Source organism: Coregonus clupeaformis, unplaced genomic scaffold, assembly GCF_020615455.1.
Source record: "Coregonus clupeaformis isolate EN_2021a unplaced genomic scaffold, ASM2061545v1 scaf1265, whole genome shotgun sequence".
Classification (NCBI taxonomy): Eukaryota; Metazoa; Chordata; class Actinopteri; order Salmoniformes; family Salmonidae; genus Coregonus; species Coregonus clupeaformis.
The window spans coordinates 26,788-40,603 of record NW_025534719.1 but is presented as its reverse complement, the minus strand read 5'-3'; the positions used below and the strand labels follow the sequence as shown (position 1 = coordinate 40,603).

At 42.6% G+C, this 13,816-nt stretch overlaps 1 protein-coding gene across 1 annotated transcript in view; it reads right to left on the bottom strand.

Moving 5' to 3' along the window:
- Positions 1 to 10,450, bottom strand: part of LOC121536070 (transmembrane protein 131) — a 34,479-nt gene extending 24,029 nt beyond the window's left edge. The window contains exons 1-5 of the mRNA XM_045217896.1: positions 10,255 to 10,450; positions 8,975 to 9,036; positions 8,026 to 8,066; positions 1,511 to 1,579; positions 681 to 801 (exon numbers count right to left, since the gene is read on the bottom strand). Of these exons, the coding sequence (XP_045073831.1) occupies positions 681 to 801; positions 1,511 to 1,579; positions 8,026 to 8,066; positions 8,975 to 9,036; positions 10,255 to 10,378 (417 nt within the window). The 5' untranslated portion in view covers positions 10,379 to 10,450. The remainder of the gene's footprint in view (positions 1 to 680; positions 802 to 1,510; positions 1,580 to 8,025; positions 8,067 to 8,974; positions 9,037 to 10,254) is intronic.
- Between the last annotated feature and the right edge of the window lie 3,366 nt (positions 10,451 to 13,816).

Here is a 13,816-nt window from a genome sequence, read left to right as displayed (position 1 = left end):
TTTTAACAATACAAATGTCAGAGTTTAAAGACCAGGTGGAAAGAGGGTGCATTTTGCTCCAGTCCACATTCTTCCTTATTTTACTGCTCTAGTCTCAGGACTCAAACATGCTGAGCAGCACAGTCACACCATTCACCGTCTCCTCTGCTCACGAGTGCACTGGGTTCAGAGCTGTCAAGAGTTTTACAATTCAGTTAAGAGGCCCAAGATGGCGGCATGCTGACAGTTGAGCACGTGCCTCTTGTTTTTCAAAAAGTAGAAAATCAGCACATAATACCCAAACAAACAGCCAGGTCACATGGTCAGACTGACAGGCAGGGGAATCAGAATGGTCAGATAAATGTGCCTCTGTCCACCGACAAACACAGGGCTTATTCTTTCAGCCCTTGAACGAGCCACGCGTATGCCTGCAGAGGAGGAGACTCCTCAAGACAGGAGATATCGGCTGTGTCCCAAACCAAAAGGCAGCTTGCTGCCTACCTGCCTGCTGCCTACAAAAGCACATACCTTTATAGGTAGCACTTTTCTCAGTAGGTAACTGACATTTAAGACAGAATTCAAAGGCAGCATTTTAAAGGGGCCTTGGGATTGGGACACGCCAATTTTGATGTCCTGCCTTGAAATGCTGCATACTTGTGGATTGGGACACAGCCATAGGGTTATACTTATTAGCTACTCACCCTGTTTTGAAAGAATGATGCATGAAAATGTGCAGTTGTTGCTGATATAGATATCAAGTTTATTTCCTCTGCACTAGGATTGTGCAAATAAACTTTCTCCATTTTTGGCATTCCAACAGGCCTGGGAACAGGAAGAGAAATATTGTTGTGAAAGCTGTCGCACAAACATATAGCTGTCGCAAAAACATATAGTGGTCAGAAACACATAGGCTTCATGGGGTCAAATGGAGTCTCAAAGAAAATCTATTTTATTTCCATTTCCTTGCCGCTCTCCTAACAGATCTTGATAAAACTAGGGAAACGATCATGTTCCAGAAGTCCACTTATCTTAACTGTGGAAACACCCAGCAGATAAGAGCACGTTTAAAACGTATCAATGCCATGTTGTCAAATGATCTGAGTGGGGGATGCACAGAACGTAATCTCAACAAAGTGTCAGGAAGCAAATCAACAGAATAGTTGATGTAATAATTAGGTGGTTGTTTGTATTTGTCCTATTTCACACATGTACAAGTCCGTATTATCAGATATCATTGTATTGGTCACATCCACATATTTAGCAGTTATTGCGGGTGTAGCGAAATGCTTGTTATGTGTTTTTTTGCATATCCCAACTCATATCCCAAGACACCCTCGGAGAGTGGGGTCACGGCCAGGGTCTGCCATTATCAACAGCAACCCTGGAGCAATTAGGGTTAAGTGCATTGCTTAAGGGCACATTGACCCATTTTTCACCTTGTTGGCTCGGGGATTCGAACTAGCTACCTTTACAGTTACTGGCCCAACGCTCTAACTGCAGGTGTATCTGTAGGTAGAGGAAGTTAACTCACTGTTCATGGAAGTCCAGCATTGGCGGCTCAAAGCGTATGGGCCTGCTGTTCCCTCTCTGTAAGGGTGAGCTGTGGGAGAGAAGAGAGGAACCATAGTGAGGAACAGAGGGGAAACAAGGATGCAGTCCTACTTCCTATTGCCTAACGCTTGTGTTCCAAGAGAATGTGTGTGTGTGTGTAACGCAAATCAGGTTAACGTGTAAAAACTCAGGGCAACCGCCAAAACAAGACAGGAAACCTGCCAAACCTGCTTTGCAAAAACAAGTGATGTACTGCAAGGTTGCTTCCCCTTTATCATTTTGACTGACTACATATTGTAATTTCCCCTAAAAATAGTTTTTGCATATTATCAAAGAAAATTGAAGTCATATTTATGCATTAAACAGAGTGTAATTGCATGTGTATTCAGGTCAGACAAACAAGATCTTTTCATGAGAAACAAGGCAACCAAACGGGAAACCGCTCCCTGCACACATCACAGACAGTATGACTTCACTGAACAACACATATTTGCCGACAGCACACAAGCAAGTCATAAAAAGGTGTCACTGTGGATTCATGACCAATGTTATGCATAGTTGAGAACGCATTTGCTTCTAAATGAAGTAGGAGTGCAACAAGGAATGTGTTTTATTATTCCTTGGATTCCAAGGACTACACTTGGAATACAAATGAATTCTATGAAGTCATAGTTGTACATTAGAACTTAGTTGTGCTACTACTGTGGTCGTGTGTGTTCTAAGAGAGCGAGGTGGAAAAGAACCGCACATGCTCTGAACATACAGGGAGGGAAAAAAGTAGTTGATCCCCTGCTGATTTTGTACGTTTGCCCACTGACAAAGAAATGATCGGTCTATAATTTTAATGGTAGGGTTATTTGAACAGTGAGAGACAGAATAACAACAAAAAAATCCAGAAATACGCATGTCAAAAATGTTATAAATTGATTTGCATTTTAATGAGGGAAATAAGTATTTGATCCCCTCTCAATCAGAAAGATTTCTGGCTACCAGGTGTCTTTTATACAGGTAATGAGCTGAGATTAGGAGCACACTCTTAAAGGGAGTGCTCCTAATCTCAGCGTGTTACCTGTATAAAAGACACCTGTCCACAGAAGCAATCAATCAGATTCCAAACTCTCCACCATGGCCAAGACCAAAGAGCTCTCCAAGGATGTCAGGGACAAGATTGTAGACCTACACAAGGCTGGAATGGGCTACAAGACCATCGCCAAGCAGCTTGGTGAGAAGGTGACAACAGTTGGTGCAATTATTCGCAAATGGAAGAAACACAAAAGAACTGTCAATCTCCCTCGGCCTGGGGCTCCATGCAAGATCTCACCTCGTGGAGTTGCAATGATCATGAGAACGGTGAGGAATCAGCCCAGAACTACACGGGGGATCTTGTCAATGATCTCAAGGCAGCTGGGACCATAGTCAACAAGAAAACAATTGGTAACACACTACGCTGTGAAGGACTGAAATCCTGCAGCGCCCGCAAGGTCCCCCTGCTCAAGAAAGCACATATACAGGCCCGTCTGAAGTTTGCCAATGAACATCTGAATGATTCAGAGGAGAACTGGGTGAAAGTGTTGTGGTCAGATGAGACCAAAATCGAGCTCTTTGGCATCAACTCAACTCGCCGTGTTTGGAGGAGGAGGAATGCTGCCCATGATCCCAAGAACACCATCCCCACCGTCAAACATTATGCTTTGGGGGTGTTTTTCAGCTAAGGGGACAGGACAACTTCACTGCATCAAAGGGACGATGGACGGGGCCATGTACCGTCAAATCTTGGGTGAGAACCTCCTTGCCTCAGCCAGGACATTGAAAATGGGTCGTGGATGGGTATTCCAGCATGACAATGACCCAAAACACACAGCCAAGGCAACAACTGAGTGGCTCAAGAAGAAGCACATTAAGGTCCTGGACTGGCCTAGCCAGTCTCCAGACCTTAATCCCATAGAAAATCTGTGAAGGGAGCTGAAGGTTCGAGTTGCCAAACGTCAGCCTCGAAACCTTAATGACTTGGAGAAGATCTGCAAAGAGGAGTGGGACAAAATCCCTCCTGAGATGTAGTTGGCCACCAGGTTTGCACACAAGAAACGTCTGACCTCTGTGATTGCCAACAAGGGTTTTGCCACCAAGTACTAAGTCATGTTTTGTAGAGGGGTCAAATACTTATTTCCCTCATTAAAATGCAAATCAATGTATAACATTTTTTACATGCGTTTTTCTGGATTTTTGTGTTGTTATTCTGTCTCTCACTGTTCAAATAAACCTACCATTAAAATTATAGACTGATCATGTCTTTGTCAGTGGGCAAACGTACAAAATCAGCAGGGGATCAAATACTTTTTCCCCTCACTGTAGCTATGGGAGATTGACCTTCAGCTGGGTAAATCATACACACCCCTCTGTCTATGTGTGGTAGGTAGTGTGTGTGTTTACAGAGGAGCTCTAAAACCAACCAGATCTCTATCAGAATGACTCCTCCACTCCTGCATTTTGCAGCGTTAATAACTGGGTTTGAACATACATCTCCAGGTGCCAAACAACGCAGACGGTGTTTAGCCTATATTGATTGTAGATCATATTATTCATAATGTAAACAGAGGTAGATTCCCTGTAGTTTTCCCCTATCGCTTCAGAATACAAATCATGCTTTGTTTAATGGGCCATATAACGGTCAATCAATCAATCACTCTAAATTCTTGAGAAGGTTTCAAAATGCAAATATTATGATATTGCCTTTCTGCATGGTGTGCATTCGTCAACTTCTGGATGTAGACAATGTTTTTTTTAAGCAATGTCAGCAGATAGATAGATGGGCGCTTGGAGGTGTTAGTTCGCCGGGGGTGGAGGAGAGGTGTGAAGTTTAGCCTATAAAAAGGAACAGATGCATCGTCTGTTAGCATCGTGACTAAAAAGCCACAAGACATTTCCTGTTCCAACTAAGCAACTGAACACCGCAAAAGTCTCTTCTGCATATTATAGAGACTGTCTAGAGAACTTTAAACCCGCTGAATGCTGGCCAGAAAATGAATCTTCCGCATAGTGTAGAGAAATGTAAAAGAAACATAATGATACTGGCTGCTAGCCAGAAATAGACACCTACTGCAATATATATATATATATAATAACTGGCATGACGCCAAAGCAATGGAAAGACAAAAATAAAAGGAGAAAGGTTAATAAAATGGAGGGGGGGGGAAAAACAGATTAACCACATGTTACTAAATCTAATCAAGATCTCAGATAGAAGGGCCATTGAGTTGACCTTAACATGATGCTGACTTGACAATGAATGACTACTATTAACAAGCTGAACACAACTTGTCGTCTTGAGAGAAAATACATTAGTCGCTGTGTTATTTCATGCTTTTGTGGTCAATCAGTCCTTGGTTTTGTGGACAGAAACCTCAAGTCAAAGTGAAAGGAAAATTGACAGGCTTGCATTTACAGTTCCAAGAACCATAAGGGCTCTTTCAACTTAATCGAAACTGATTTAAATAGCCAAAGCAGAACATTGCGAAATCTGTAGTGCTGGAAAAGTACTGAAGTAGCCTAATCAGTGTGTGTCTTGATAAACCATGTGAGATATCCATCTTCAGAGATTAATGACAAAGAGTAAACACGGCATCTCAGCTGTTAGAAACCGTAGACTAGACACACCGGTGTAATAGAACAGGAACCTGCAGCCCTACGAGATCACCACAACATAAGGCTCTTCTGAGCACCGCCTGCCTTCTCATACACACATGCTGCCCTGGAGTCTGGACATTGACCTTCATTATCAAGTCAGACTTTAAGCCACAGGCATACAATAACTAACAGCATAAATTTCCACTACAAAATCTATTCACCACCTTGCTTTTCCATTTGTATTGATCTCTCAATTGAATTCCATGCTCTTCGAGCAATTCACTTTATGCAGCGAGACCATTCAATTTCATTTTTCAATTAAATTAATTTTCATCCACTTGGGACATCACTTCCTTCAACTGAGTTATACCAACTTCCTCCAATCTAAGCACTGGTTTAACCCAACACTTCTAGATAAGAGAGATAAACGTAATTTCCCTTAGGGACGTTTACACAAACACTGGAGAGGAATCAAGTCAACTAAGAGGACAAAAGGTGGTCAGAGAGGGAGGCGTGAGGGGACTCCATTGGCATCGATATGCGCTGCTGCCATTAGGGTCTATCAGAATGAATAAATATGAAAATAGATCTAGGCCTACATAGTTGAAGGCATGAAATACACTGAACAAAAATATAAAACGCAACATGTAAAGTGTTGGTCCCATGTTTCATGAGCTGAAATAAAAGATCCCAGAAATGTTCCATACGCACAAAAAGCTTATTTCTTTCAAATTGTGTGCATCCCTGTTAGTGATCATTTCTCGTTTGCCAAAATAATCCATCCACCTGACAGGTGTGGTATATCAAGAAGCTGATTAAACAGCATGATCATTACACAGGTACAACTTGTGCTGGGGACAATAAAAGGCCACTCTAAAATGTGCAGTTTTGTCACACAACACAATGCCACAGATGTCTCAAGTTGAGGGAGCATGCAATTGGCATGCTGACTGCAGGAATGTCCACCAGAGCTGTTGCCAGAGAATTGAATGTTAATTTCTCTACCATAAGCAGCATCCAACGTTGTTTTAAAGAATTTGGCAGTATGTCCAACCGGCCTCACAACTGCATTCCCAGTCATGTGAAATCCATAGATGAGGGCCAAATAAATGTATTTCAATTGACTGATTTCCTTATTCGAACTGTAACTCAGTAAAATATTTGAAATTGCTGAATGTTGCGTGTTGTTCCGTTGTCATATAAATTGGTACATTTACTATCAATATAGCATTAAAAACTGTTTAAAAAAATAAAATAATCCAGGATGCGAATATTGGGTCGCGACTGAGACAACCTGGTTTAATTTGGGTCCCAAGGCAAAACCAGCTGAGAACCACTGCAATAGAGGCAAGCACGTTGCTAGACACCCCAGATGTTCACCTAAGGCTCTCTCTGAGCAGGGAAGAGAGGAGCACTTGTCTGTGTGTGATACTGAGAGGAGATCCCTCTGTGAAACTCACATGATCCCATCCACCATAATAGTCTCTGTTAGTTTCAGAGCAGATGAAGGACAGAGAAAAAGTAGAGCAAGACACTTTCAGACCAATTCGATTCATGTGAAGGAAAAGCCCTGGAGCCCTCCACTAAAGCCCTGGAGAGAAGCACTCAAATATCCCAACCACGGCCTGTGCTTTGGCTATTTTTACACCAAAATAGAGCCGGGGCACACAGAATGTCATGGGAAGGAAACCTTGCTGCTATTGACAACAATCGCCACGATGACATGCTGCACTGTGGCCTTTCATCCCATCCAAGTTTTCTGATGTTGTTCCCATGGTGATCTGACCGACTTATTATGTCACGCCACAGGTATTTCTGCCTGATGGGCGTGTGCTGCCTGTGTGGAGTGCATTGTGCAGATTGAGTTACTTTATGACCCTAGCACAGAAACACACAGAACGCCCAACAATCCCTGGAAGCCTGTTTAGTTCACCTGTGTGTGTTTACGTAAGGGAAGAGACAGGCCTCTGATCTGGAGAAACCTCATTGGCTGAGGGTGACGGTTAACCTGGCCTGAGGAACGCAAGGCAGGACACACACACACTGATTATTCAAGAGGATTAACATGTCTCAGACTGGTTCTTCAAAATACCCCCAAGGTTAAGTGTAGCTAACTGCCACCTAGTTTGGCTGCAAGCTTCATAACTAAGGTCTAAAATGGGTAACGTTTTCACAGGGTGAGACTTTGTGGAATCCACTTCTCCCTTTTAACAAGGTCTGTCCACATGCTATATAAACCCAGTCCCCTCCCGATGTGATCCTAACACTGCCTTGATGCAGGGGGGCTATGATTGAGCCTTCTGAAAACACTTGTCTGATCATCCCTCCACTCTCTCCATAGTGACTAGGACACACACAGACCCACACCCTCCCCTGTAGTCTACCTCCAGTGAAACCCAGCAGCCAGTCAGCCAACCAACGAGCCCCACCTCCCAGCAGCCAGTCAACCAACGAGCCCCACCTCCCAGCAGCCAGTCAACCAACCAACGAGCCCCACCTCCCAGCAGCCAGTCAACCAACCCCACCTCCCAGCAGCCAGCCAGCCCCACCTCCTAGAGCATGACTATGTTGATGAAAATGAGAACAAGGTGTGGCACGCGGAGGATCGGTCTACAACGAAGCCAAGCCACTAAGTATGGAATTGGCTAGCCGCCATAAAACCATAACAACTCAGGCATAGATGAGCTGAGTAGAGTTGTGATTCTAATGCCAGGGTTTACCCTCCCGTTTGGAGTCTATCTAGGTATGACTGGTGATACTTAAGGCTGTTTAATGAATGAAGTGTTTACAGTCATTGTGGCCTGCAACAACAAATATAGCTCTCTCACAGAGACAGTAACAGGTGCATTCAAAGATAACAAAAAAACATACATTTTTTGATGATATGAACCCAGGTGAAGGTCAGGCTCCATCTGTAAAACAAAGTAAATTCATGTTAGGTAACCATCAGATGAGCAGCAGGCGCTTAACGTCTCTGAGAATATGGACCGGATTCAATCAAACCGGCCTTGGCCATGTTTATCCACTACTTCTATTTTCACAACTACTGCCCTTGTTCACACCCGTCTTTATTCTGTCATCTAGGACCATTTAACCTGTGAAGTGGGGGAAGTCTACCTGTTGTTTCTTTACCATTCCCTGAACTCTATTGCAATGCTAGGCCTATTTGACCATAAATAAAGAGGGGATGTTTATCTACTATGCAAATACTCCACAGGGGGTTTAAATGAGTTGAGCCCTCGACTGCTCTGGTAAGGCCAATCAGCAAAGGCAGGTGAAGGGCTCAGGTGAACAGTGGTGGAGAGAGGAGGGGTGATTGACTTTCAGAGCAGCGACATGAGGGATGCACAGTGGATACAAAGCTGTGCTGACCCCGCCGGGCCGACCAGAGCTAGCTAGCCTCTGTCACAGTGACATGTTTGTAAACTGTGATATCTGGGTAGTAGCACTGCCACTGATGTATTTTCAGGCACATCTCACAGAAGTCCTGTCTGTCGTTTGTCTCGTCTGAAACAGTGAACAGTACACGACCAAGGACACCTGATAAAGGCTAACCACAGACTACGTTGGTCAAAATACAGATTATATTAGTCATATAGCAGAGAAAGTGAAAGTTATAGCTTTCAGAAGAAGATACTGATCTCATCTTAATTTTTTTACAGCGATCATACTTCATTTCACAGGCTACTATTCACCTGGTGTTTACTTAGTAACTACATAGTAGCATGATAGTGTGTTCAGCTGTGCATGTTGTATAGGGAGGGCCATGTGCCTGTATGTGTGGTCGCTAGGAGGGGAGTGCAAGGAAACAGTGTCTTACCTGCAAGTGGCCTCCCTCACCAAAGTGAAGTACCTCTAAGATTGTGTCTGATTGGATGAATGCTGTGGACACACAATTTATCAACAGTTATTAAAGACCCCCATAATTACATTCTGCAGGAAGTGGCAGTTGACATGACAACCAAACTGAAGGTACAACCATAAACAGAGCAGAAAACAGATAAAAAATATCCATGTCTCTGCTATGTTAAGTGTGCATATAGGTCACAATTTTCTGTGCATTCCTTAAACATTTCATGATTCTGTTCAGCAAGGCAGGAAACAGCCATATTTTAGATAGGAAGCATTTAAACTGTGGCATTTAAACTCAACCCACCACTGCTTCACACATTGAAACGGCTGGTGGAAACAGTTCCCCTTTTCACCCTAGCCATAGGCCACTTTTTTTTTTTTTTTTTTAAAGCTACAGTTAATTGAATAAGGGAAGTTTTACTAGCAAACGAATGCTTCCCCCAAACAACCGTAGCCAGCTAGCTAGCTACTGTGTTGTTGAATCCTAGTGAGGAATGGCCTTTATTCTGACTGTATGCAACATAACGTTACTTGGATAGCTAGCTAGATAGGTTTGCTTTGCTAACAAGCGCTGAGAAAAACGCTAACCTGCTAAATGAACACACCTATGATGAGTAAGCGTTTCGTTGCACTGTACTTCGTGATGTATATCATGTATAGCTTGTAACGTTATGTATATGACAAATAAACGAACTTGAACTTATGTTGGTCTTGACAAAGTAAAAATACCACTTATTTCCTGTGACAAGCACTAACATTAGCTACGTGAAGGTTGCAGACACGTTACTCAGGGCTAGCGATATATATATATATATATATATATATAAAACATTCTAACGTTAGCTAGCTAGCTAACGTCAGGATACTCAGTGAAACATGATTGGAGCTAGCTAGCAAAACAATTGAGTTAGCTAACGATACCGCTTGAATTCTCAAGGGCCACTTTAGCTAGCTTGGCTAACGACGTTACCGACGTTAAAGAAGCGACTGGACTAGTTAGAAATGTGTGAATCTATTAGCTAGCTAGTTTGGTCATAATGCAATGAAGTATTACATTTAGCTATTGAGCCATGTCATTTACTAGCTAGTCCAAATACAAGCCGAAAACCCTCCTCAATCACTGGACACCTTGGCTCTAGCCTTGAACACACAGGCTAGGTAGCTAAGCTTGCTAGCTAACCAGCTAGCTAGCAACAGTACACTTGCTAGCTAACTGTAGCGAAAAAAATGACAACTAAAAATACAAACCTTGTTTGTTTGCCTGAGCTATATGAAAGAGTGCAAAAAATAAAACACGAAGATATCCGAAACATGACGTTTTTTCCCTCACTGGCAAGTGGAGGAAACTCGGTGTTCTTTCTGCTTGCGCCATTCTTCTGCTCTGACTGCATCACTATGATCGTGTGCTCCTAGCTATAAACATTGAGCGCAAGAACTGGCAAGCAGTGACACGAGTAAACTTTGTGGACACCGTGAACAGTGCAGTTGGCACTTGCCAACAGCACAAGAGCAAGTACTTTGGTCTTTGCCCCTCGACCTTATCACACGTTTTAGTGTTTTTACATCCTTAATTTAGATGTTATATTTCACATGCAACAGCGATATAAGTTGTTTCATGTTCATACATAATTGTATTTATAAGCAGTTCCAGACTTCATAGAGATCTCTTTTTATTTTATATTTTATTATAGCAGTTAAATGTTTAATGCTTAGTTAGGACTAGACAGGCGCTATGTAGAACGTGCCTTAATTCTCTTAACAACAACCAGCTCGATCAGTTCTTCTTCAATGAGGTTTAACGGATGTTGGCATCCAATTTGTTGCATTACCGCCACCTACTATACTGGAGTACAACTCCCTTATCTTATATTTTCTTGAAAAATAAAATAAAACAAAGCAAATAAATATCCTACCATCTAACACTACACTCACAACTTCAAAACTACTAATAATAATTAACCCCACCTTTCTCCACTATTTAAACCTCAACCTGAAATGATGGGACATCACCACTTAACACTCCCTGCAACTCTTCTGCTGTCAGGTCTCGCACACCCAAATATCTCTCTGCAGCTGCCACCACAACCTCAATTTTCTTCGATTTGCGTTCCATCCCTGCAGTACAATTAATAACCATTGCTATAAACGCTAAAAACCCAATCTTACTGAAACATATATCACTTGCTTGCCCACTGTACTGGTTTACATCTCCTACTCTCAAACTTCACCACACCTACCACCTCCGATACTTCACCCTCCTCCATTTCTACTCCTGTCTTCAGCTCACTCTGCTTACATTTCCTACCACTCTTCTTTAACAAACCTTCTCCCCTTTTCCCGCCATTTTTTCTCGTTTCCCCCCCATTCCTCCTCATTCATCCAAGTATACGTATCCTTATGATAATACTGCATTTCTCCTAACCAATATCTAATTCTTGCCTTCTCAAAAGGACTCTATTTCCCACTCCTTTCCCTTCCGGCGTCTATTCTATCCTCGACCTCACAGTCCACAATGACCTCTTCATTGCTCCCTCCGGCGTCTATTCTATCCTCTGGACTTGTGTCGACATCTTGGCCTTCGTCTTCTATCGGAAAATATTTGGTCCGCCACATAATCACAATCGCCCGACCGAAATCCTGGCCGCCTCGATCAGTTCATTTGACAGACAGGAATTTATAGACACAGGTCAGGCATTACTAATCAATGATGAACATCTGATTCTCATCCTTACACTTTGCTTTTCACTTTGTTTTTCACATAAATTGATGGGTGAAATCAAGTGGAATCATACAATTCAACTCCAGAGGGCAGCACTACTACATGATTTTCCACTCAAATCTCAATAGCCCAAAATAAAGTTAGCGAGAACAAGGAAAAACACACACAATATATTTGTATGACCCAAATGACACCATAACCCAATGAAACCATAAAATGTAAGTTATAATGTATGACACACTTTAATACACTAAAGTAAATGCACCTCATATAATTTGTGACCAGCATGCAGACATTCAATTTGTTTTGCTGATATTTTACATTTCATTTCAGTCATTTACATTTCAGTCATTTAGCAGACCCTCTTATCCAGAGCGACTTACAATTAGTGAGTGCATACATTTTTCATACTGGCCCCCCCGTGGGAATATATATGGCCAATTGTTTTCCGTGCAAGGTCCATATGCCGTAGTGCTGGGGCCAAGGGGAGATAATACAGGCCCCCCAGGACACAAAGGTGTACCTCTACCTTGACAACTGCACAGTTAGTAGAGGAGATCAGGGACCCAGTGATGTGAATGGAGTGAAGCGAAAGATGGTTAAGCAATTAGAAATGCACATGGGTTTAGCAATTATTGTTGAGCTTACCCATAACACAATAAAATAAACCAGTGCCTGGAGACATACAGGATGCTGATGGGCCAGGCCTTATAGCACAGGGGAAGTATATAACAGATTATGCAGATAACAGATTATGAATTTAATTGATCTTCAGTGAAAAAAAGCAAAAATGTTTTGTTCACCATAATAATTTACATTATGTGGCAAATGTTAAACTTTATGACCAGACATCTGTATAAAATCAGATTCCACTCCTATCAGCTAAAAACAAGAAGAAGCGGCTCCAGTGGGCACGCGATCACCAACACTGGACAATTGAGGAGTGGAAAAATATTGCCTGGTCCGACTAATCCCGGTTCCTGTTGTGTCATGCTGATGGCAGCGTCAGGATTTGGCGTAAGCAGCATGAGTCCATCACCCCATCCTGCCTGGTGTCAACGGTACAGGCTGGTGGCGGTGGTGTAATGGTGTGGGGAATGTCTTCCTGGCACACGTTAGGTCCCTTGGTACCAATTGAGCAACGTTTCCATACCCCAAAGAATTCAGGCTGTTCTGGAGGCAAAGAGGGGTCCGAACTGGTACTAGATGGGTGTACCTAATAAACTGGGATATATGGGCAATACTAGGAAATGCTCCAGGTCATACTAGGAAATGCTCCAGGACAGCAGTGTATGATCTGAATTGGCTTGTTTGTTCCAGCACAAAGATATATTAATTGATCCCTCAGGACATTGACAATGACGCCTAGGATGGAGTGAATCATTGGTAGCATGGTTACACACATAATCTCACAAGATCAATGACTTCTCATGTGAGAGAAAAGGAAGTGGCTTCTCCATATTAGGATACATTTTGATATTTTGATCAACTGTATTGTGGGAGACCCTCAAGAACACCTCAGACTCTTCTTGTTAACTTCTTCCCTGCCGACTGCAGTTGTTATTGTCTCTCTCGTGAACCTCCAAGTACCATCAAAAGATTAGAGGCAATCTCCTTTGTAGGTACTAATCCCACAGTGACAGTGACTGCAGTCTGGCCACAAGGAGGCTTTTGGAGTACACAAGGTTCGATACGTAAAGACAAATAAAACACAAACAAAAAGACTTCAAGACAATTAGACAGTCTATGGACACTGAACCTCCATCTATGCCTGTAATATTACTTTAGTGTAGATTTAGTCTACTTCTTGAAGAGGGTTCCTGGTATGAATGCATGTCTCACAGTCACACAATCACTTTTCTGGCCCTTTATCTGACGTTGTATGGCCAGTAAACACCTACATCGCACAACCAACAGGACAGGTCATGCAGTTTCTGGGTATTGTTGTTGGACCGAATTAACCTTTTATTAATGACTGTTAATCCATTGTCTATTTCTGAGCCCTTGATAACTATGTATAGCAGTGGTAGTGGAGAAACACTGTCTGAACAACTAATGAATTGCTTTACTCTCCCGTTCATTCGGGTGCCT